Source organism: Acipenser ruthenus, chromosome 22 (genome assembly GCF_902713425.1).
Source record: "Acipenser ruthenus chromosome 22, fAciRut3.2 maternal haplotype, whole genome shotgun sequence".
In the NCBI taxonomy this organism is placed as follows: domain Eukaryota; kingdom Metazoa; phylum Chordata; class Actinopteri; order Acipenseriformes; family Acipenseridae; genus Acipenser; species Acipenser ruthenus.
In genome coordinates, this window is record NC_081210.1 from 25,735,636 (window position 1) to 25,760,248 (window position 24,613).

General features: G+C 37.0%; 1 protein-coding gene across 1 annotated transcript; it reads left to right on the plus strand.

Annotated features, from left to right (window-relative positions):
* Nucleotides 1-293: 293 nt before the first annotated feature.
* Nucleotides 294-15,734, plus strand: LOC117413157 (neuronal vesicle trafficking-associated protein 2-like). Its single transcript, XM_058996247.1, has 5 exons — nt 294-507; nt 1,333-1,494; nt 3,297-3,416; nt 13,874-13,984; nt 14,620-15,734. The coding sequence occupies exons 2-5, from the start codon at nt 1,366-1,368 to the stop codon at nt 14,809-14,811; spliced, it is 552 nt and encodes a 183-aa protein (XP_058852230.1). The 5' UTR covers nt 294-507; nt 1,333-1,365; the 3' UTR covers nt 14,812-15,734.
* The last annotated feature ends 8,879 nt before the right edge of the window (nt 15,735-24,613 follow it).

A 24,613-nucleotide genomic window follows, 5' to 3' on the forward strand; every position in this document is an offset into this window, starting at 1 on the left:
CCTAGACTCATATCTTCAAACAAGCCAGCATCCCATGAAGTTACATGAAACAGCCCAAATTAGAAGTTAGTGTAACTATCAAAATGTTGATTGTGAATCATTTAATCCGTATAAATAGTTTTTGTGGTCTACACTGGGGTGCCTAATGCCTTCTCTGCATGTGATTCAACAAGTTGTAAAATGACGTATATATTAATAAACCACTAGGCGGCGCTCACAACATGCCGGATAAAATTGCAATGAGCTTTCAGTTTCACACTGGGAGCAAGACAGGTTATAAACCCCGTGGTGGCGCTGGATGTAAAAAGATGGTACAGCATTAGCTTTGCCTGGAGGTACTGCGTGAACTGTCTTCACCACCATTCTCTCTGCCTTCCTTTCATCAGCTGCTAGTTCCCTTCTTTTAGGTTTAGCACTATCGTTTTTCAGACTGCAGACTCGTTGTTCATTCCCTTGGTTCTGCTTTAAAAAAAAGCTTACAGGATACTGCACAGATTTACATTTTCAGTGAGTATGTCTTCCCTTACGTGTACGGGTTTTTTCCCCATTGTTTTACTAGAGTTCTTGAAAAAAAAAAAAACGATGCTCTTGGATGTTACGAGTTAACTGTTTGTAATGTACAAAAAAAAGTGTCTAAATGTATTCGCAGTAATTACATTTTTAAAATATATGTATTTTTTTTATTAGTCTTAACTGCGTTCACCTGTGGATTTGTGTTTTAATTTTTTTTACAATATAATATTTAAAACAAATAAATAATATTAGCAATTTCGTACATAAATGTTTTGCAATTTTTGCAGTTTCTATATTGATGCCTATTATGTATTATTCTATTTTCATGTTTAGATTTAAAGTAAACAATTAGAGGAAGTTTCTGCAGATTTATGAACGTGACATGATGTCAATTTTGTTAGTAGCGTAATATCATGGTTATTCATTATAATATATAATATGTGTGTGTGTGTGTGTGTGTGTGTGTGTGTGTGTGTGTGTGTGTGTGTGTGTGCGCGCGCGCGCGCGTGGCTGATATGTTGACATCTATGCATTTTTTATGATTTGCTGTGCAAAGCTTTATATGTACCATAAGACTAATTCTAGTTATAACTGCCATTGTGCTTATATATTATTTTTGCCCAACAGAAGAACATCATTAGTATGCATGGTTTGTTGGTGCAAATCCTAGAAATAAAACAGCTGCAAAAGTGATTGATGTACATTAAAGCTAACGGACTACGCGCAGAATCTGATTGCAGAATTTACCATCTCTACCATCTGCTTCGTTAGTGATCATTAAAAAAAAAACAAAAAAAAAACGTTTTGCTTCTCATCAAGGTTGAAGATCGAAACATTTGGGATTTTCTGAAGATGGTGAAACTGGGGAGTAATTTACAAGACAAAAGCACCAAACCGTCTAGTGTGGAGGATGGGTTTCAAAGTGTTCCCCTGATTGCACCCTTAGACGTAAACCATCTGCAGTACCCCGCTCCAGAAAAGGTAAAGCAGGCAGCGGGACTTCCTTTGTCATTTATTGAATAATAGAATACGCATATGCGTATGTCTTCATTCAGAGCACATCCTCAAAATGTTTGCACTCCCTTCACTAATCAATAATTCAATGTGTTAAACACGACTGTACAGATAATAATGACCTACTGTAGCACTGAATTGGGCTAGGGGAAAAATACACATCGTTTTCACAACTACCACAGCGTGTGATGTATTACTGTGTACAGCATTATTTGTTTTTGTCCGTGGCATGATAAATGAGAACGCCAAAAAAAGTGAATGCACTGGAAAAAATAATAATAATAATAAATATGAGTGACTCAGATCCCTAGTGCAGTCAGCATCATTACAGTCTTTCACTTGATTGTCATAACCTGCCACTGGTTGTAGCCTGAGGTTGCAGGATTACAAGGCTAACTCCCTCCACCACCTCCCTCACCAGAACAATACAGTACTGTTTTAATGAATTGAACTGATCCAGATGCAAGCATACCATTTGGATAAGGTGTACAGTATGTTCATTTGATATTCAGTTGTTAGGAGGGGCATGAACCAGAAGCCCATATAAATACTGTATCACTTCTTGAAGATATAACCAAATAACTCCTCTATTTTTTATTTTTATTTCTAATAACCTCCCTTCTGTTTAGTGCTTACAGCACGAAGTCTGATTAAAAGAGAAAAGAGAATTCAAGGTGATTCTTAAGGGGCTTTATTGTATTTCAGCTCCCTGATCTGCAGTACTTGGTAAACCAAGGCTGTTGAAACACATTTTTATTTTTTTTGTTGGTCATGTGAGTTCTTTCATTGTTGATGTGCAGAGAGAATTCTAGCTATCAGTTATTATCTTATCTTAATTTACCAATAGTTTTGGACACTGCTGGGTCTGTTAATGATCTAAACAGCGGTCAGTCTAAATAATCGCCACCCTAAGGTTTTGTATCTTGGTTTTTGGTTTTTCACAAATCTCATTTTACAGTTGAATATATATATATATATATATATATATATATATATATATATATATATATATATATATATATATATATATATATATGTATAATCTCATGTACTAATGTTAATAAATGAGTCAATAACTCAATAACTTAGTTCAAGGAGAAAACATATTTAGGATTCAAAGAGAGCCAAAGATGTACGTAATTAAGACCTTCCACTGTTTAGATGTTTAGATTTGGTTTCAGTCAAGAAGGCTGTACTGTTATCCAGTTTGTCAAACATTAATAAGAACGACTCAACCCGGTTCATTATCAGCTTGAGGGATGGAATTATGAAAAATGGAGTAAAACTGGTCATCCTTAAGATTGTGTCAGACGGTTAGGACTCAGCTAATGGGCTTTGGGAAATTAGACATTATTGATTCAGTATTTGCTGTAAGTAGGGAATCGTAGGTGGGTATGGATTTCAACATTTAATAAAGGCTCAGCTTACCCACCACCCAGTTCTCCATTGCAAGGATATACTATAAGACATGTTATTAAAAAAAATAGAAATTATAAATATTATAAATATATAAAGTATCTGTGTACTCGTAGAATAGGGAAGAAACTGTTATAGTGTGGTCATACAACAGCAGATTACATTTCAATTATTCTCTTGTTTTTTCACTTACTATGAACCCCTGTCACCTGCATTATTTATTTGTACAGTGAGGAGTGTTTTGTTCAAATTTGTTTTGACCGATTTGGATCATGTAACGTAGTGTAACATACTTTACTAAGTTTCGAAAATACATGCTGGTGTGTTTCAATGTGACATTTTATTTTTTATAGGTTGTTGTTAAAACAAAAACTGAATATCAGTCTGATCAGAAAAACAAAGGAAAGCTGAAGGGGCCAAAAATTGAGGAATTTACTATTAGCTTCAACGATGGAGTTTCAGAAAGACTGAAGGTAAGACATTTTAATTATCATAAAGTCAGCAAATATTCCATTTAATTCTACAGTGCTGGCGTTTTATAATATGTATGAAAATAATTTCATGAAAGTATAAAATACTGTTTGCAATGTCAATGAAACAGTTTTGTATAAATACAAGACTAAGAAAATGGAAATTACTTCTGGCAAATCTTTTGTGGTAATCTTTTTTTGAATATAAGAAGGAATAGAATAGAATTATGATCTTTGAGTGAGGTTTTTATCTCTGGTAACTAAGTCTGTAAGTCAATTACAAACAAACATAAAGCTAAACACTCACCCATGGCCTTAAAACTAGGATTACATCAAATCTAAAAATATTGCAGGGGGAAAAAAATGGTATAGAAAATGAAAATGAAGAAACACTGTCCTCTTCCGAAGATATTTCACAGTGAAATCGTACATTGCTGTCTGTGAAAGCAGCATCTGCGTTTGTACTACTCACAATCCAAGTGAATCAAATGCTGGATTGAATGCTTTCCATGAACTGCTGTATTTGGCAAGGCAATTCTACAGTTTACTGTGCTATTCCCATGTTTATATACAACCCATGCTATTCTATGATTAACCGCAGTTTTTAGTATGCTTTACCCAGGATGTCTGTGACTAACACTGCTTTACTTCAATGTGCTTTGCTTTTCAATGGTATACTGCAGTTTATTGAAGACATTGAAAATGACTTCTAGTTCAGATGTTTATCTATCTATATATATATATATATATATATATATATATATATATATATATATATATATATAAAGGTAAGATATTTTACCTCTCAGAATCTTCTCTGCTGAGATTTCACACTTACAGTCCTCCTCCTCTCTCCCATTGTTCAGCGCTGATGTCAGTTAACCCATAGGCTCCAAAAGGTTTCCAGAGGAGACTGCTTGAACTTGAGGGATGAACAAAGAATTAATGTCATGCTGGAGTGCTTTTATAATGCACAATTTTAATGTGTTGGTTATATAAACTCCTGTATTGATGGACTGATGTTGAAACCCAACACTTCAACAGAGTGGGGACATATTGTGGTCCCCTTGTGCATGCATGTCTACAGGAATAAGCTTTTCCAGATCCAAACGCCTATGCTTTCAAAAACAGATCATGTGCTCTTATAAGGTCTGCTAACTAAAGTACTAAATGAAAAAGAGGCATTCAATATTAGTGCAGCTGGGAGTGTTCTTTTAATAAAGTGCTATTAACCATGAAGATTGGAGCACAAAGATAACTGGCATTCAGATCCATTATTAATATGACAAGAAATTAGGCCAATAGCATACTGCTCTCTAGAGGGCAAAACACAGTTATCAAGAAATAAATACTGAGATTATAAAGCACAGGATTTTTAACACATAATTGTGAAGGGCAGTATGCTGTAAGCAGGGGTCATCATAAAGCATTTTGGAAAAATACATGCTGTTGATGTTGTAGTTTCCCAAAGGAATGTTTGCATTTTTGTAATGGTATGGTGGCTCCTGATATTTTTGCTATTGTGGCATACTACTGTTTCACCTGAGAGTCAGCTCACATAGAGTATACTGCACTCATAATGTAACAGTAAAATGTAGATGTTTCTGCCTCATTAACTTCCATTATTCAAACATTTGTTCAATGAAAACGCATTTGTGGAATCTAATATTCAATTCTATATTCGGATAATGTGGTGTGCACAGGCTTATACATTATTTCTCAGTGGAAGCCAATATTCCTTTTTTGTCAGTAACTATTTAGAGCTAACCGGAAGGCACAGAAACAGTGGAAGGTGCTGTGAGGTGTAGGAGTGTGGGGGCGTTGAATGTGAACCGTACAGCTGAGCCAGATCCCTGTGGAAAGCTCCATCAGTTTGCCAGGAAAGGGTAGAGCATCCCTCAGTGTTTACATCTCTGGGATTATTTTTTAATCTTTATTTTTTTTGTTGCATATTTAATAGAACTCGACTCGCCTCATCTAAGCTGCAACCTTTTCAGCTGTCGGATCAAACTAAAAAGCAACGACGATGTGAGACTAAGATGGATTTTCAAATCAAAATGCCAAAAGTCAAAAGGGTTATTTGTCAAGCAGTGTGTGCCATAGATTTGTGTTTGCAGACTTGTAATGGAAAGCACATGCTGATTTTTGGCAATAATTATATTTGGAGATTGAGCTTGCAATCAAGGAAGAGATAAGATGGAATCTGAAAAAAATGTCCGTACACACACAAGTCATATTTATAGTATGTTTATAGCGTGAATGGTTAGCTGATTTCCTCTTTAAATTCTATCAAAACATTCCAGTTTTTACAAGCAAAAGCCGATGCTATCTGGAGCTGCCACTTTCAGAGGATAGTGGAAATAATAGCAAACTAAGCTTTAAGTTAATATTTCTGCACTTTTTTAAATATTGTAGCACCCTTGCAAGCTAGGTGTTAATGATTTTCAAAAGCGTGGCAAGCATAATAAGTTTTACCCTTCATAATTTGTAATATTTAAGCTACCGTATTAGAATTAATTATTGATAAAGAAGCTGCAGTGACATAAAAATATGATTTATAGTCCTTAGAGCTTAATTAATTTAATTGTATAGTAACGTCTGTGTTGCTATCACTGTCTACATCAGTGGGACTCAACTCAAGATCTAATCCAGTCCAGGTTTTTACTCCAAGCAGGTTCTAATGTAGTTAATGAAGCTGCTAAGAGGCAATTAACTAAATTTAGGACCTGGTTGGAGTAAAGACCAGGACTGGAATACATCTCGAGGGCCAGAGTTGAGTACTACTGGTCTACATCTTGGGTGAATGACAAGGGAATTTTAAAAAAGACCAACATTACCTTATGTTTTTATTTTCTAGTACAAAAGGATTGTGACATTTATAAAGTAACTCTTCAATTGAGTAAAATATAGATTATACTAAAGAATAACTTAATAAAAAGCACAGTACGTGAAGATAATGTGTTTTTGTTTGGCTTGTGTGGATAAAGTTATATATTTTGAATGTGGCTGCTGTGCAGGCCTAATTGATTAATTGAGGGTCAATTAAGCCCAGCCACATGTTTTAAAAGAAGTCCTTTGTTGAAGGAGAGATTAGTTTATGGCGGAAGACTGGGAGCAGCAGGTTGTGCTCCCTGTCTCTGTGCCGTAAGAGTGTTGCTTGGGTGCTGTTTGTGATGTGATTTCTGTTTGCTTGTTTAACCCTTTTGTTTGTTTTGTTAATAAATAAAAGTGCACACAAGCGCTGAACTGCAGCCACCCGCCTCTGTTTTCCCTATGTCTGCCACTGGCCAGCCTTGACTGCAATGCCACTATGCCTCAGCTCCTTTAATGTGTATAAATCCTGTGTCAGCTGTGATAGGCTTGGGTGTCTTCTTCATGAGAGTTGTTGTTCTGAATGATTCATCTTTATTGCTTTGCATTTGGCACAACCCACCTCTTGCTATTGAATACAGAAGCAGTCTCTAAGCCACCCACTAAAAATGCTAATCAGTGCTTCAGGTTAATGGAGCTTAGCATATATGGCCAGATCGATGTGGCAATCAGATATAATTGATAAAAGATGATATATATATATTTTACACCACAGAACACAATCAGTTGTCAAATATCCCCAGGGCCTAACACACTCCTTGAAGAGTCTGAAGAAAATGGTACACCCACAAATCATGTTATAAAAGGAGCTACATCAGTTTGTATCATGGTGCGGGAGAATGGAAAAAATGGGAAAGGGGCTTAATCTCTCTCGAAACCACCGTCATGGTTGAATGGATAGACGGGTATTTAAGGCGATAAAAAAGTAACTAGCCGCTATCTTTAGCTGACGGTGACATGTATTTGTGGGTCGTGAATGATTTCCAGACAGAGAACAGTTCCTGAAAATGAAAGTTAATGGTTGAATGGTTTGATACAGGGCTTTAGGTTGATAAAATTGGGAACACCTGGCTGACCACCAGCCGGTCCTAAGCGATTTTGTGTGTGGCACAGTGTGTTAAAAAGATAAGAGGAAAGTCCTCTGCTTTGAAATGAACTGCTGAAATTGACATAGCACAATACTGAAGAACAGAAACAATCTTAAAGTCTACATGTACATTTTATACACTGGAAATGTATCTTCAGGTTGCCAGCAGGATCATGTTTCCTCTCAGTTTTAAAGTTGAGGTACAGAGTCACACATACCCCTTTTCCACCTGCACACCCGAGCCGTGAGGGCTCCAGGCCCTCACAGCTCGGGTGGTTTTCCATTAGCAAGATACCCGACCCAAGCCAACCCGTACAGTGAAACTCCAGCCAACTTCATCATCACACTCAAGCATCATTCCAAGAAAAAGAGACAACCGCCAGAACCACAACCGGTGAATGCTTTCCTAACGCATTACCTTTACACCACGGTACCCATAACAACACACATCTGACAAAAATACAAAATAAAATAACTCCCTCTCTATAATGCACATATAGTGAAGCAAAAACATAACTTTCCATGAATTAACCACACGTAAAGCACCGTGTAATCAACGCTATATTTTTTCCAAAATAAAAAGGGTAACATTCCCACTTGTGGTTCACTTTAATTAGCAGTTTTTAAACTATAAATAGCCTGGCTAAACAGTGGTTGGGAGTTCAGTTCGAAGTGACAGACAACCAAATCAAGTGCGAGAAGGAGAGGGGAAGAGGGAATGGGCTCGTCCCAGGTTTGGCTGCCAAATTAATGTTTAGTTATATTTTTGCAGTCTGTGACATTTAATTTAATCGACTCAGCACGTTCATTAAGTGTGACATCTCTCAGCTCAGCTCGCCTTTCTCTAGTGTTGTACTCTTTCTCTACTGTTAAACCACTGCTTTCCTCAGAGAGCTTTAAGAGCAATTCATTGTTTCTTCTTCTCCAAATCATCTCCAAAAAAGGAATAAAAAGGATCTCCATTGTGTGAAAGGTCTCCAGGATGAAACACACAAGAAGAATAGGCTTTTAGTAAAGAAGGCAAAGTATTTCAGCTACTGTGCTAAAAAACAAAGAGTACACTGCAATATCTGAAAATATATTGCTGTCCTTTAAAAGCAACGAAGCTGTATTTTTCTTTTTGCTGTGCAAGGCATTTGCAAGAACGTTTATTGCAAGAACATTTATTGTTGTGTATCTTGGGGGAAACAAGCAGGGCGGAAAAAAAAAAAAAACCTTTATATTCAGTCAATCACTTTCCAGTTTATTTATAAATGATTTTTAAACATCTCAAAAAAGAATCATTTTCAGAAATTCTGCAAAGTGGAGGTTCAGGCAGGGAACACACTTTTAAGGTGGATTAAAATAAAATCAAACATATTAGGCCCTTCCATTACCAGACATTCATCAGTCAAATGGCTTGTATCTCATTCATCATTCGATTAACAACACGTCCAATGATCAGCCACACAGGGCTTTACATCTTACCGCAATCCATTCGTCCCTGTTGTGTGTCAGAGTTCGCCTCCTCTTCTCTAGACACCACTGATTTTTAGGCTTTGTCTAACGGGGGAGGGCAGCCATCCTGCCTCCCTGCCCATGGCTACCTTACAGTCAGCCTCTCCACTATCAGCAAACTAAATCATGGGCAGGGGTTACCTAGAAGGGTGAGGCCAAAGATGAAATGCAAATATGTATATAATGTAGTATTATCTTGTATAAGCTATAATAAATATTGTACTCTCAACCGCATGAGTTTTCCTGACTGAACCTTTGTGCTGTAATAATAAATTATGGAATGTTATTTAGCCAATATTTATCAGTTTATCCAACATATCAGTTTTATTTTAATTTCACAAAAATGGTGTAGATTGCATTTTGGTGTAAAGACTTTAAAATATCTGAAAGTGACAAACTGTCATTTTGAATCTGGAACACAAGCAAGGATTTGGAAAATAAACTATATATTTTATTTCAAGTTAAATTACTGTAGATTATTGCCATACTTTATGTAGCCAACAGTAACCTAAACTGTATCTTTTAATGCATTTTTTAAAAACAGACAGGTAAAACAGACAGGTAAAACAGACAGGTAAAACTTGTCAAACCCAAACCCATGGCGTTTACAGGGGAGACAACAATGTAAGTGAGTTGAAGTTGAAATTGTGATGTAAAATCCAGTGTTTAAAATTCTCCAAACTCTCTGTGTTTTTTTTCTCTTGATGTTAAACCTTATTACCATAAGTCTTTTATGTTATCTGGTAATTAGATGCCAGAATCTATCCCCACAGTCTCACGAAGATCAGACTCATGGATTCTTAATTATAAGTGAAAATGTATTTTGCACATATTTAGTTTGCAATTTCCAGATAAGCTTGGCCTAATTAGGTAAATTTAGCATAATTTGAAAATACACAGTCACAGATGCCATAAAACATATTAAAGTTTATTTTTACATATGGCAACAGCCTTTTAGTAATAGAATCTATTAGATGTTTTAAAAATATACATACTATGCATACACATAGTGACATGTTCATTCATTTTCAGTGGCTTGATAGGTTACCTCTCTCCCCCCCCCTCCAAATAATAAAATGAATCTCAGTACATTGTGTTTACTGTATGCTAGTAATGCTAAGGCATAACAATCACGGAACACATTTGAATTGTCAACAGCTGTCTGTTACCAGTGAAATAATTAATTCTTACATCGCCATGTGAAGGCTTATTACAGCTCTGTATGCAACATACCCCTTTGTGTAAAACACAATGGCAACTTATTAAGAATAAAAAACAGATTTGGCTCGAGAAAGCCTTTCTTTCAATTAACCTACTTTTCATTTCTGGGCCAGATTTGTACTCTATTAGCATAACTCATGAAGATTTGATCTTACGGTATTCATGGAATTTGCTCCTCAAGCTGTATTAAAAAAAAAAAAAAAAAAAAAGAAAAACAGAGGCCTTAACGGTCAAATGGTGATAGTGTGCTGCTTAAAGTATTTCTCTTTGCATCCTCGGAGCACCCACATAGAAATCAATTACTGTAGATGCATAATGTCTTTGAATTTTGAACAGAGCCCCTGGTATCAACCCAGTGATCAAAGAACAGATCAGCTGTATGACCTGTGGGTCAAAAACGGGGGCTGGGAAGAAGACAAGTCTCAGGGCAAAAAACCCCAGCAAACATGTGGAGGATTTGATCCCCCTGTTTCTTGCTGAGCTAGAAAAGACAGCTTGGGATGGATTTAAGATTGAATTACTGTAGATGTTGTCTTGAGCAGATACTTCATTAGTTATGGTTTGGACAGGAAATCATATTTGTGTTCATTAATAAAGTTACCTATTGTTTGTGCAATTTATAAATGGTTTATAATCTAATAATTTCATTTGATTTAATATATGTTATTAATTTTATGAGGAATGGAAAACACATGGATCATTCGCATGAAGGTAGTTATTAAAGTAGTTATTGCTAGTGATCAATCATCTACACTACACTCAATGAATGTACTTGCAGTATTCAGAATGTATGGTTTGCGTACATAAAGACATTCAGCAAGACCTAGCACTAAACCAAACAGTATTGTATAAATAAAGCTATGGCAAAAGTTTTGCATCACCCTATAGAATTAAAAAATGTTGCTTCATAAAGTCGAATGACACCTGCTCAGTAATGTTACGTTAACATATTGAATTGCATACCGCTTTGTAGTTTTCTAGGTACTTAACGAAAAAACTGACAAAAAGTGCAAAATGTGACATTTTGAAATCTAACCTGAAATGCTGTACTACTATTATGGCTTCCGGTAGACATTTGCAATATCATTTTGTAGTTTCTTTGATTACTGTACATGATGTTAAATAAAATATCTAAATTATGTTCATATATATATATATAATTTTAATTATGTCTCAATCCCAGAGTTCTAGGTAATGCAAAACTTTTGGCCATAGTTGTAGATTGCAAAGAGATTTTATTGGTAACTGATGATACGTGTTTGTTATTAGACTGGTGAGTCTAAGAAAGGGATGTTTATCATATTATTCTAATAAAACACTTAACCCTGCATTTATAAATATGTACAAGATCAGCTCTTGTCAATGCTCCCATTCTTGTTATTGCTCCCTTCACCAATTTTGAACAAAATGCAATTAATGTCCAGGCCAATGGAATCCCAGCAGAGATTTCCAATGAAGATGGCTTAAGGTACTACAGTACACTATATTTGCTGTTCTCTTGGGTATTCAGCATTATTAAATATGAATTTTGCTCCTAATCTCATGATGTTGAGACACACAGACTAAACAATACACAGATGCCCTCACAGATGCTTGCTGCCAGCACCCCAACTGGAAAAACAACAACTAGCTGGCTTCTGTGCACATACCAGACTCAAACCATCATGGAGCAAATAAAAAGAGAGATAGCTGTTCTCATTCTGTGTGTGCAGCATGGGTGTCTCAGAGAGAAAAGGAAGAGAGAAAGGGCATCTTCAAATAATGTGTAAATTACTTCTCATTGTCGCAGGTTTCATTTGCATGCACGTGATGAGCTGTATAAAAATAGATACGTGTTTCATAGTACCGGGAAAGAGTCTATAGCGTTATTATGAGAGCACAAGTAGTTTTCTGAAATTGAATACAATTAAAATGACACACACAATAAGTTGTAAAATCAATAAATCAATAAATATAGGTTTACAACCGTATTGCCATTAAAATGTCTTGGCATACAAGAATTGTTTATGATGAACAATACCTGTAATTAATTTGATTTAATGGTGAAAGCTTTGGGACTCTGGGTCACTTAAAACACTCCACGTGCACAGAGAGCTCTTAAAAGCATGGTGTGAATTCAGAATACTCATTCTAATGAGAATGATAATATCCTTAATCTGAACTTGAATCCTGACCTGAACCAAGTATGTCAGCATGGGGAAGACCTGTCTAAGAATCTCTGTAAATACATGCTTACAAACAGTATCTCCGAACAGTAAACCAAGACTTGGAGAAATACCAAACAGCTATTTTTGCAGCAACTTGTGTTTTGTAACCAAATTCTTCCCAACAGATTCAATTATTCAATTGCGTTTCAAATGAAGGCATGCAGGTTAAGGTAATTTGAATAAATGAATATCATTAACGATGATACTGCTCTACTTATCATCTTAATCTGATGGAAGCAGTCTGAAGGTTTAATGGGTAACAAATACTGCTGATTTTTACCTTTTGGGTAGTGGATTGATTTGTATATAATTAATAAGGACTTAATTGTATGCCTGTCATTTTAAACTTGATAAGTGTTTTTAAATCTGATTTGGAACCTCACACATGTTTAAACACCAGCAGAACAACCAGAGAAGTGAGAACAGGATATGTGAAACAGATCATTATTTTTTAAGCTGATCTTCTACTTTTTGTAGAGACCATCTGTTGCTAAAACAGTTTTTCACTGAGATATAAAAAGGGAAAGACATTATGCCAATACCAAAGGGAAAAGTAGCTTTTAAGTTTTTTGCTGTCAGATGGAAAATTGAACTTTCATTAACAAGACAAACAGTTGCAATTATTCTGTGTAATAAAAAAAAAAGTGTCAGATCCCCAAGACATTGACCATTCTAATACACTAAATTGAGAGAACTAAAAACAAACAAGGTACATTTGGTGGCTGCATACAGTTTTTGTAGCATCATTTGGTAAATATTTATGCCAGGTATTTACAACAACAGTACTGTTTTTAATTATCACATGTATATGTTGACACCTTAAATCTACCTGCTCCGTTGCAGCATTTAATGACACCACTTACTTTTTTGGTGAGTACAGCAACTACAGAGAGTACAAAAGTAAAAAAGAGCAAGACAAAGGGGTCTCTTGGTCATTTTGATCAATATTTATCGCACAGGGATACCATTTTCTCTGTAGTTGATCTAAAGTCTGCTGGAAATTTACCTGAAATTAATCAGACTGTTACCAGTGGTTATCCCGATTTGCTTTCCCCTCCATGAAAAAGGGAGATTGTTTCTTATCCCTAAAATGTATTGATGCATTTTTGCTAATACTGGACCATGGCGTTTGGTTGGTGCTTTCCTGCTGTTTCTAGATTTAAGAAAAATATGAGGGATTAGAATATCTGCCTGTCAATCATCTTATAGGCTTTGCTTGTGGTACCGCTGTCTCTGAAACAGTTGAATGGATTATCAAACCTGATAAAGATATCTCCGGATTAGATTTGGGTGGAACTCAATTGCTGACAACCTGTTTATTTACTTTTAGAAAAAAAAACCTTGCAAACCTCTACAAATCGGTACCAGATGTTACCTGCCAGTTTCAAAGACAGGTATAGAATGCATGCTGTGGGAACAGACCCGCGTCCGTGAAGTGTGAGTGTTTGTAACATCTGGAATGAAGAACAATCAAACAGGGCTTGGCTCAAATGCTTGCACCTGATATACTTAATGATAGATAAACCCAGCTTCTTGTATTAGTGATATGTTAACGTATTCCTTTTTGTCACCTGCAGGTTACCATCCTTATTTTCCTGGCTCTTGCATTCCTTGCATGTATAGTGTTCCTGGTGGTATACAAGGCATTCACCTATGATCACAGCTGCCCAGATGGATTTGTGTACAAGGTAAGTGACCAGTCAAATCTGAAGGAATTCCGGTACTGTATGTTGATGGTTCACTATAGGGTACATTTAGGTCACGCTTTATTTTAAGGCCCGTTTTTTTTGTTTATTAACTGTTAACAATCAGCTAATAAACATGTTAATGTACATTATTTATTTTCTGTTAACTGTTAGTTAATAACATATAATAGGCCAGCTAAAACTGCAAACACCAGAGCCCTATGGATGATCAGTCAAACACCAGAGCCCTGTAAATACCCAGTCAAACTAAAAAAATGGCCCTTAAAATAAAGCATGACCTACGTTTAAGAAGACAAATATCTGTGGTTCTAGTTATAAACTAAAAAAAAATGTACTGATGTGATTTTTTATTGTGATGTAATATGGAAGGCATTGGAGGTAGGATGCAACATAAATAATGGCTGGTATATATAGTTCCTGTGTGTGCCAGACATCCACAAAACAAACAAGGTACAACATGCCCTTTAGGCCATTGCAGCTAATGTTTGAAATAAATCAACCTCTGGGTTAATGCTATTTATGTGAGGTAAATAGCAGGACTTGGGAAGATAAAAACACATCTGCATTCAAATTATAAAGCCTGCATTTCACTCTTCCTTTTCTCTCTGTTTCCGTAGCACAAACGCTGTATCCCAGCCTCACTTGAAGCTTATTATTCAGCTCAGGACACCAGCTCACGGAGCCGGTTCTACACAGTCATCAGCCACTACAGCATGGCGAAGCAAACCACCTCCCGCTCAGTCTCTCCCTGGCTTCCTGCAGGGTCAGTAGACCACGAAGCCAAGGCACCCAACACAGAGGGCCACTGAATGACACAAACACGTACTTTTAAAACATGCTTCGCGTTTTAAATTCACAGTGCTCTAGCAGCAAAGAGGATGACCTGTAATCATCTGACATTTTGTTTTTCAGTTCCTTGTTATTGCTGTTTTGTATTTGATATGAACAAGCATTTGTACAAAGGCATGATCAGTGTTGGTGAAATTCATGTTGTAAAATCATTTTGAATACAATTTAGAATCGCCCCATTCTAACTTACTCATGGTTAGATGTTTCTACAGTACAAGACAGGCAGCATGCATTTTGGATACAGAACACAAATCACAATGTAGCTTTACTGTTAGTAATCCATTCATAAAATGTGTCATCAGGAAAAAAATTGGATTCAGGATCGTTTACTGTTATTTTTTACATATATGCAAGGAAGACATCTTAAGCCGTTATATACACCTAAAACAAGTGCCATACCAAAAATAACTCCCAAATTTAAGAAATTTCAAAAGTGGGGATTTAAAAGGTTTTTAATTATTGTGAATCCGGATTGTCCCTACTACAGATTTCCAGTTTGAGCCAAGTTGTATATAACTTCTTATATAGATAAACCATAAACACATTGACACCAGTAGTTCATCCATCCCTGATCTGTTACAGTATCTCATTTTTTATGCATTATGATTTTCTTCTGTTGGAATATACATGGTAAGCCAAAAGCAACACATTTTTGCCAAAAAAAAGTACTATTTATGTTGTGTATTTCAGAAACACCTCTTAGCTAGACTAATGTTCAACCAAAATGTTTTTACATGCTAATTTATTGTTTTTTCATCCATTGTAAAAATATTTTTAAATCTTTGTGGTGTAATTTTGTCAAAATTTAGCAAAGCCTGAAGTATTTTTGAGTGTGCTTCCTTTAGTTTTCTGACAAAACTAAAATAAAGCAAGATGTGTCTGACATTGGTTTTCCTTAACTTGTTTTAATGTGATGATCTTTAACTTAAATATTTTAAACCACTTTAACGTCTTCAAAATAGTCAAATGAAGAATCAGAAATACAATGGACGGAGGTTTTTGCTTAGCTGAATGAGACTAACACATAAAAAATAAACAATATTTAGTTCAAAGAGCATCTACCTATAGTTAAATCAGAAATGTGAACAGCACCCCATTTCCCAGGCAAGGTGCATCATCTAAAACCAGTCTTCATGTAGCACTGCTGCATTTATTTTGAACACCATTTAAACACCATTCATGGGTGTGGAGGAGCCCTGGCTCCTGAATGCTACTGAACAATTACAGTGTTACATAGTAGAATCCATAGCCTAAAAAAGTGTTAAAATCGTATTAGCTTTTATGTCACACTTACTGAACTTATTTAGACCTTTACTGGGTACTGGGTGAGAATATTATTGAAGTTCCCAGTCTCTTTATCTTGCTTGTTTAATTGAGTATTTCATGCTAGCTATGGTACTACTAATAGCAGCTGCTTCAGTATGCTCACACTGCATTATTCAATTTGAGGCAAGCTGAAGGAATTGAAATGCATTCAAGGAATGAAAAGTACAAAGTGTCAAGTCTGTAATTGCTCAGGTAGCTCTATTTATTTAATACCAAATCAATAAGGAACACCGTGTGCATACCAGTGATAACAGAGGTATGGGAAAGGATGCAGTATTTCACATTTAACATACTTATTTACCCTAAGAGCGTATTGATTTAATTCCACAGGGTGCTGCAACTCTTTTTGAAGGCATGTTTCAAAGACAGAAACGCCCTCAGTGAAACTCCATCCTGTGTAACTGATCTATGCACTGCTCTGGTCCATACAGCTTGCTCACCACCTGCATTCAGAGAGGAGGTTACTGACTACTGACTGATGCCTGTCAGTTATTGTCTTGTTTGACGCTTGCCACACGTGCCACATTGTTCCTTGATTTTGTTTGTGGAAGCTTACACATCATATCAACCATGCTACCACTATTAATATACTACCACTGATAATACTATTATTAATATTGTTAAACTACTCTGCAAAACACTGCAAATTACATGAAGTAATGAATCTGTTAAATACGACCAAAATCAGTTTAGGTCTATTTAGTACTGCAGTAACTCTAATGACATGGTGATATATGCACACATTCAGGAAGGTATTTTAAAGACCAGTTTGATATAGATATGAATCTAAGGAGAATCACGTCTGAACTATAAGCACATTAAGTAAACCAGGGTGTAACCATTAACCACCCCCTGCAACATTCTGTCCCTATTGAAATTGCTTTAAGTCTGTTTATAGTCCAGTCAGCATGGTTGTGATTACATCCACAGGATGGTTACTCTAGTTTACCGGGTGCATGAAGAGATTAGACATGATTCCGGGAGCTATTTTGAGACCACTGGGGTGCTTTTAAAATGCCATTAGGATGCGATGACTGGAACTGAAAATGATACACAGTGAAGAACAATACATTGGTTAGGATAACTCTGCTGTCACAGCCACACCACGCTGCTCTGTAAGGTCTGAACACTGCTCGCTCATTTGCAATTTGCAAATCAAGATTCTGCAAGCCTGCAATGCAAGGCCGCCAAGATCTGCAATCGTGTCCATGTATGTGCATTGTGAGAAGATGTTTACTCATCATAAGAAGCCAAATAATATTCAACAAACGAGGCACAGAAATGCAGGGTCACACACAATGAATGTGCATCGATTTGCAATTGGCAGGGAATGAAACAATGCATGCAAACCATCAAGGGAGACATATATTGTGACATTTTATGGAATATATCTCCATAAGATGTCACAATAATGTTCCATGTCCTTTCATAGCATCAACAAGATCAAATCGTTACAATTCTGGGGATCCAACTTAATTCACCAGCAGAGGACGGAAGTAATTCGAATGACAGGCTATTTATTTCTCACAAGTAAACATGCTCTTCCAGCAAATTCATCACTTTAATATGTTAAAACCAGCGGTGAAAAATGACCCTTGCACACTACAAAAAAGTTTAAATGGCAGGAAAAGTTAAGCTAATACTAAAGATTTAGTTTTCACCTTCCCTGGGGTTTCTTGCTGAAATTGCCTTGCATTTATGTATGTGGTTTATAAAAATATAATACAGTTGCCTTTCTTTATAAAATTAAAAAAAAAATGTTCTCAGGGTTTCTATTAAATAAGCTTGTTTCTATGCTTTGATTTGTTATATTAAAACACTCGACTAAGGAAAGGAGACCTTTAGATAATAAACACAACATGCATCTCTGTACATTTCCTTTCAACAGTATGTATAATAGGGCTGTGTAATCAAAATTAAGTGTGTGGGTTGAACACCAAAAGCCCAGACGCTATTGTATTTTAGCAAAGGGGTATTTGAAAAGGAATCTATTTAAGTCCCTGGTGTACCATATTTTACTGATTAGTATGTTCCAAAGGAGCTTAGGGCACAGGACAAGACCTGTGGAAGTGGTTAATTAATGAGACACACATTATAGAAGATTTAAAACCTTTTCACACTGAAGCAGATTCACCATCCTGAATGTGAAGAAGGGTAGATAACACAAATATATACTGGGTGGACAAACTATGTAACAATGGGCTCAATAGCGAGTAGCATATCAGTTAAGGACATCTGCCAGATCAATCCGTCATGACTGAGTGAAGTTGTACTTTCAGGTGATGGTTTTCTGCTGATGCTGCAATTCCAGGAACAGCACAGTCTCTTTTGATGGACTAGTTAGTCAAGGCAGCCACTGAATTGAGGGGCGAGCTGGTTGCATGGCCAAAATATGCTAAATAGCGACAAGGATTACAGTACATTAGCCTTCTGGTCAGGCTCTAGTTCTTTAAAATTGCTGAAATGTAAGAGTAGAGCACTTGACGCTTGGTAAGCTGACTGACATCAGCTCTCATATTGGAACTTCTGTTGCCCCTTCACCTTTAAGTGTAGTACAAGAGTAACTTTCTTCGACAGCTGTACGAAAGAGTTGCATCATCTGAAGCAATCTATGTTGTTGTCTGAGGATTGCAATTGTGAAGGCTTTTCCCCTTAAGATCTCCGATTTGATCAGAAACATGGAACTGTACGGTCCCTTGAGGATTCTGCTAGTCAGTTGGAAATAATTTTAGCATAGCCTACTTTCAGAGGACCGATTTTGACTGATGCCTAGTTGGTCTGGCACTAATCTTTTTTAGTGTGCTGAGGGACATATTTTTATTTTAGTGCATGCAATATTTAAAGAACGATGAGATAATTAATTATTTAGCGATGTGTCTGATTCCAATCGAGTAATTTGAGACAGCTGTAAAAATGGATTTGGACAGACAGGTTAATGACGTTACTGTGGTAACTATGGTAAACCATTTTATTTTGGTTTCATTTACACATCCTGCAGTCCAATCTGGTCACATGCTGGCTGTAAGTTCTGTCAACGTGGTGTATTAAATTTTTTTATAAAATGTTCAGCTGTGTTTTCTTAACACACATTGTCAAAACTGTTTCTTCTATAGTAGCAATCGCTGGAAAATGCATGTGAAAATGCACAACATAATAAAAATGATTATTATGAGTATGAGTTAAGGAGGGTGTGTTTATTTCATCATTAAGGTTCTCATTACTGTTTTCAGAGAATAACATTCAGGCATTTTATGTTTCCCATGAGAAAGACAGTAAAGTTTCTTTGGGAGTCAGAATTCACTTCAAGCTCAGGGTAGCATGTTTGAAATTCCTTAATGGTCTCATTCCTAGTTTAAATATGTTGTCTTTCCTGAATGACCTCATCTGTTTGGTCTGACACCTCTGAGCGATCTGTAGTCAGCCTGGAAATGCACCATCAATCTGGGAAACAACGGGGTGCTGGAGAAGAGATAACCGAGAGTCAGGCTGCCCTGCTGTCATTGATCTGAGTTTCATCTATGGTTTTATCAACAAAAAAAACACTATTAAATATTAGAAGCCTAAACTAAACTAAAACAAGCAATCTTGTTGGTTTTTGCACAGGTCATCTATTCTGTAGAAATGCATGGTACAAAACTAGCAATTCAATGCGTGAGATCATGAAACAGATACGGAACACAGGTTATAATTAGTAAAAACAACCGTTGTGTATGTATATACAGTACTGTGCAAAAGTTTTAGGCAGGTGTGAAAAAATGCTGTAAAGTAAGAATGCTTTCAAAAATAGACATGTTAATAGTTTATATTTATCAATTAACAAAATGCAAAGTGAGTGAACAGAAGAAAAATCTACTTCAAATCAATATTTGGTGTGACCACCCTTTGCCTTCAAAACAGCATCAATTCTTCTAGGTACACTTGCACACAGTTTTTGAAGGAACTCGGCAGGTAGGTTGGCCCAAACATCTTGGAGAACTAACCACAGTTCTTCTGTGGATTTAGGCAGCCTCAGTTGCTTTCTCTTCATGTAATCCCAGACAGACTCGATGATGTTGAGATCAGGGCTCTGTGGGGGCCATACCATCACTTCCAGGACTCCTTGTTCTTCTTTACGCTGAAGATAGTTCTTAATGACTTTCGCTGTATGTTTGGGGTCGTTGTCATGCTGCAGAATAAATTTGGGGCCAATCAGATGCCTCCCTGATGGTATTGCATGATGGATAAGTATCTGCCTGTACTTCTCAGCATTGAGGAGACCATTAATTCTGACCAAATCCCCAACTCCATTTGCAGAAATGCAGCCCCAAACTTGCAAGGAACCTCCACCATGCTTCACTGTTGCCTGCAGACACTCATTCGTGTACCAGTCTCCAGCCCTTCGGCGAACAAACTGCCTTCTGCTACAGCCAAATATTTCAAATTTTGACTCATCAGTCCAGAGCACCTGCTGCCATTTTTCTGCACCCCAGTTCCTGTGTTTTCATGCATAGTTGAGTCGCTTGGCCTTGTTTCCACGTCGGAGGTATGGCTTTTTGGCCGCAAGTCTTCCATGAAGGCCACTTCTGACCAGACTTCTCCGGACAGTAGATGGGTGTACCAGGGTTCCACTGTTTTCTGCCAATTCTGAGCTGATGGCACTGCTGGACATCTTCCGATTGCGAAGGGAAGTACGCATGATGTGTCTTTCATCTGCTGCAGTAAGTTTCCTTGGCCGACCACTGCGTCTACGGTCCTCAACGTTGCCTGTTTCTTTGTGCTTCTTCAAAAGAGCTTGGACAGCACATCTGGAAACCCCCGACTGCCTTGAAATTTCTGCCTGGGAGAGAGCTTGCTGATGTAGTATAACTACCTTGTGTCTTGTTGCTGTGCTCAGACTTGCCATGGTGTATGACTTTTGACAGTAAACTGTCTTCAGCAACCTCACCTTGTTAGCTGAGTTTGGCTGTTCCTCACCCAGTTTTATTCCTCCTACACAGCTGTTTCTGTTTCAGTTAATGATTGTGTTTCAACCTACATATTGAATTGATGATCATTAGCACCTGTTTGGTATAATTGTTTAATCATACACCTGACTATATGCCTACAAAATCCCTGACTTTGTGCAAGTGTACCTAGAAGAATTGATGCTGTTTTGAAGGCAAAGGGTGGTCACACCAAATATGGATTTGATTTAGATTTTTCTTCTGTTCACTCACTTTGCATTTAGTTAATTGATAAATATAATCTATTAACATGTCTATTTTTGAAAGCATTCTTACTTTACAGCATTTTTTCACACCTGCCTAAAACTTTTGCACAGTACTGTATATATATAGCACTTCTATTTAATTTCTTAGTTGTTCTGCAGTGAAATGGTAAGCATTGCTTGAAATTGATTGGGTAATTACATTTACAGCTTGTGCATCAAACACCAATTTGTAAAGATATGGTTGGAGGAAACTTATTCTAGATCATCTGCACTGAATGTTTTAACTACATCTTCAGCTAAATTTTAGAGTCCTGTCTCAACAAAATGCTTTTCTTTCTGCTTTTCTTCATTGGAATGCCTTTGTGTTGTTGCCAGTAACGATGCTTTCAAAACAGAACAACTCAAGTATCTATATTTGTGGTACCCTCTTACAATCTCTAAGTCATTTAACTAGCATGAGAACCAGTGTACGGGGTGTGCTTGTAGCAATGCCCAGCCTCTAAGGCAGTAGGGAAGAAAAACGTATTCGAGACAGCTTGAAATGTGGTGGCATACGCACTGGACCAGACATCCCTGACCTGGCTTGTGTCCCTGCTTTGACCTGTTTCATGTTTAATACCACTGGGGACAGAGACGTCCTTAAAAGTAATTGTGATGGATGGTTAAAATGTTTTATACAGACGCCCAGATTGGAAATCTTTCTGTGTGCAGCAGACTGCACAGCGTCAGCTTTGCAAATGTCACCGTGATGACAGAACAAGGTCAGCTCCTCAGAAAGTAATGTGATTCACCTTTTAAAAGGGCAGCCAGCACTGATTTAGCAGGGCCTTTAGAAACAGCGGTGCCAATGGATCAAAGAACAAAGGAAAGGTGAGGGTCTTGTGCATTCTTTAAGTTACTTTTTTAATCAATTTTATTAGTTTTCAAAATAGCTCCACTATTTAGTTATTATATTCTTTCTCTGTTTCTATCGTCAAACTTGCTTGAAGAATCCCAAACGCCTGTTTTACAGGCTTATCCTCACCCCAGCCTAATTCTTACCCCCTTGAGAATTAGCCTGGGCTAATTCTCACTGCATCAGACCAATTCTCACCCCAGTATTCTGTCCAGAGAGGGTGAACATTAGCCCAGGACAATTCTCACCCCAGTATTCTGTCCAGAGAGGGTGAACATTAGCCCAGGACAATTCTCACCCCAGTATTCAGTCCAGACCTTTCTGAGCATGAAGTCCAAATTCTAGTGCAAGTTGAGAAGCCACAAGAAAGGCAAAGATCTCAAAAAGCTTTCACAGACCTGGGGGTGAGAATTGACCTGACGGGTGAGAATCAGCCTATAACACCTGTTTTGAACAGGCTTCTGTATTACATTTGGCTCTACCTGCTCTTAATATACAGAGTGTATGAGGGATGATCAGAGTTGAACACTGTCACGTGGTTTCAAAGGAATGAGAGGTGCTGTTCAATGCCTGCCAGTTAGGATTCTCTAAGCAAGCTCAAAGCCAGATAATGACAGATATAGAGGTACAATGATAATAATTGTGTATTGTAGCAATAAAGACCATAGCCACCCTGGATGATTGCAAACCTCCAACAAATAAAATGAAAAAATGTCTTTTAAAAAAAAAGCAAATTAAAATGTACTAATAACAATTTGGATAAAAATCTTTGAGAATCTGACCTTTCGTATGCTGTTGAAACATCCCCAGTCAAGGACAAATGCTGAGCCAAGCATTACCTGAGCCTCCTCAAAACACAGTACTGGCAACACCTCTTACTCTAGTCTACTCATTGTACCTTGTGTTTCTGCTTGCTAGCTATCTGACTGTAGGATGCTTCTTGAGCAGACTTCAAGCCATTGGGTATTGGGTATCTCAGCTGCATCTCTTTCATGCAATTACTAAGCTTCTGGAAAACCTACTGCAGGTTTGCATTGCAGCTGAAGCAAAGGTTTGGGTCAACTGTAACCATATAAATCAACCTTGGTTAAAACATCATTAAAGTTATTATAAAGCATCAAACATTTATTTTTTTTAAGGATTTTTGGACTCCTTTCGAAAATGTTATAATTTCTCCTTGAGGTTCAGAAGATAGTACCCATACTCAATCTACATAAATCTGACTCTCAATATGCCCAAGGCCCAACATTTGCTCCACTAACAATGTCGATGAGGCTCATGGAACCACTGGGTTTTCTGAAATGGTGTAGCATGGTGAAGAGCTGCTATATAGCATACAGTGTGACTGAAGCATATTAAGAATTTTAATGAAATACGAATGCAGCGTTGTAGAGACACCCCACTGAGCACCCCACGAACAGCTACTCAGAAAGGTTAGCTTTGATGCTCAAGATGACATTTTTCAACTGCAAGTGTGATTTATTCATTATTCCAGATTCTCCTTCTGAATTAATTTACTGTATCAGCACAGCCAGAATGGATGTACGAGTTAGAAACCCAAAGAGCCCCTCTTTCGTGCACCAACCACCTACTGGGTGATGTGTCACCTTTGCCTTCAGGGAAATCTGTGACTTTCACCAGCAACGTTACCACTGAATTTATCTAGCAACTCTAAGCTGCACATTTATTAAAATAGTGAGTTATATTATAGGAAGGTTTATTAAAAGCACATTTACATTTTCAGGATTGTGTGTGGTCTACAGCTATGGCCAAATGTTTTTCATCACCCTATAGAATTAACTAATTTTGCTTCATAAAGTCGAATGAAACCTGCTGCATAATGTTACGTTAACATATTGGATTACATACTGTTGTGTAGTTTTCCATATACTTAACAAAAAAAAAACAAAAAAAAACATGACTTCCGGTAGACCTCTGCGATATAATGTTGTAGTTTCTTTGATTAAAGGATATTAAATCAAATATCTAAATTACATTCATATATTTTATTTTATTTTAATTATGTCTCAATCCTAAAATTCTAGGTGATGCAAAGCTTTTGGCCAGAGCTGTACAATGTTGCAGAATGAAGGAGGCTCGTTTTTTTTAAAAACGCTTTTTTATGACATTCATTTGTCTGTCTAATAGGTGTGCCACTCAAATTTAGTAAATTAAAGAACCAGTCGGTGTTGAAGTCTATTAACACATTCTGTATGGGCTTGAACAAGCACATTTCCAGCCAGACATCACATTCAATTTGCTTCTAAAAAATTACATTGCAACGGTTGAAGGTAGCTGGCTAGCTTAGCACATGAAGTTGATGCATCTCTTTTGGCTGGTTTCACAGACCCTC

Bases quoted from the DNA above. Each gene is read 5' to 3' on its own strand.
- LOC117413157 (XM_058996247.1), top strand. From the start codon at position 1,366: ATGGTGAAACTGGGGAGTAATTTACAAGACAAAAGCACCAAACCGTCT. The intron at 1,495-3,296 runs GTAAAGCAGGCA...TATTTTTTATAG, and splicing joins AGTACCCCGCTCCAGAAAAG to GTTGTTGTTAAAACAAAAAC. The intron at 13,985-14,619 runs GTAAGTGACCAG...CTGTTTCCGTAG, and splicing joins CAGATGGATTTGTGTACAAG to CACAAACGCTGTATCCCAGC.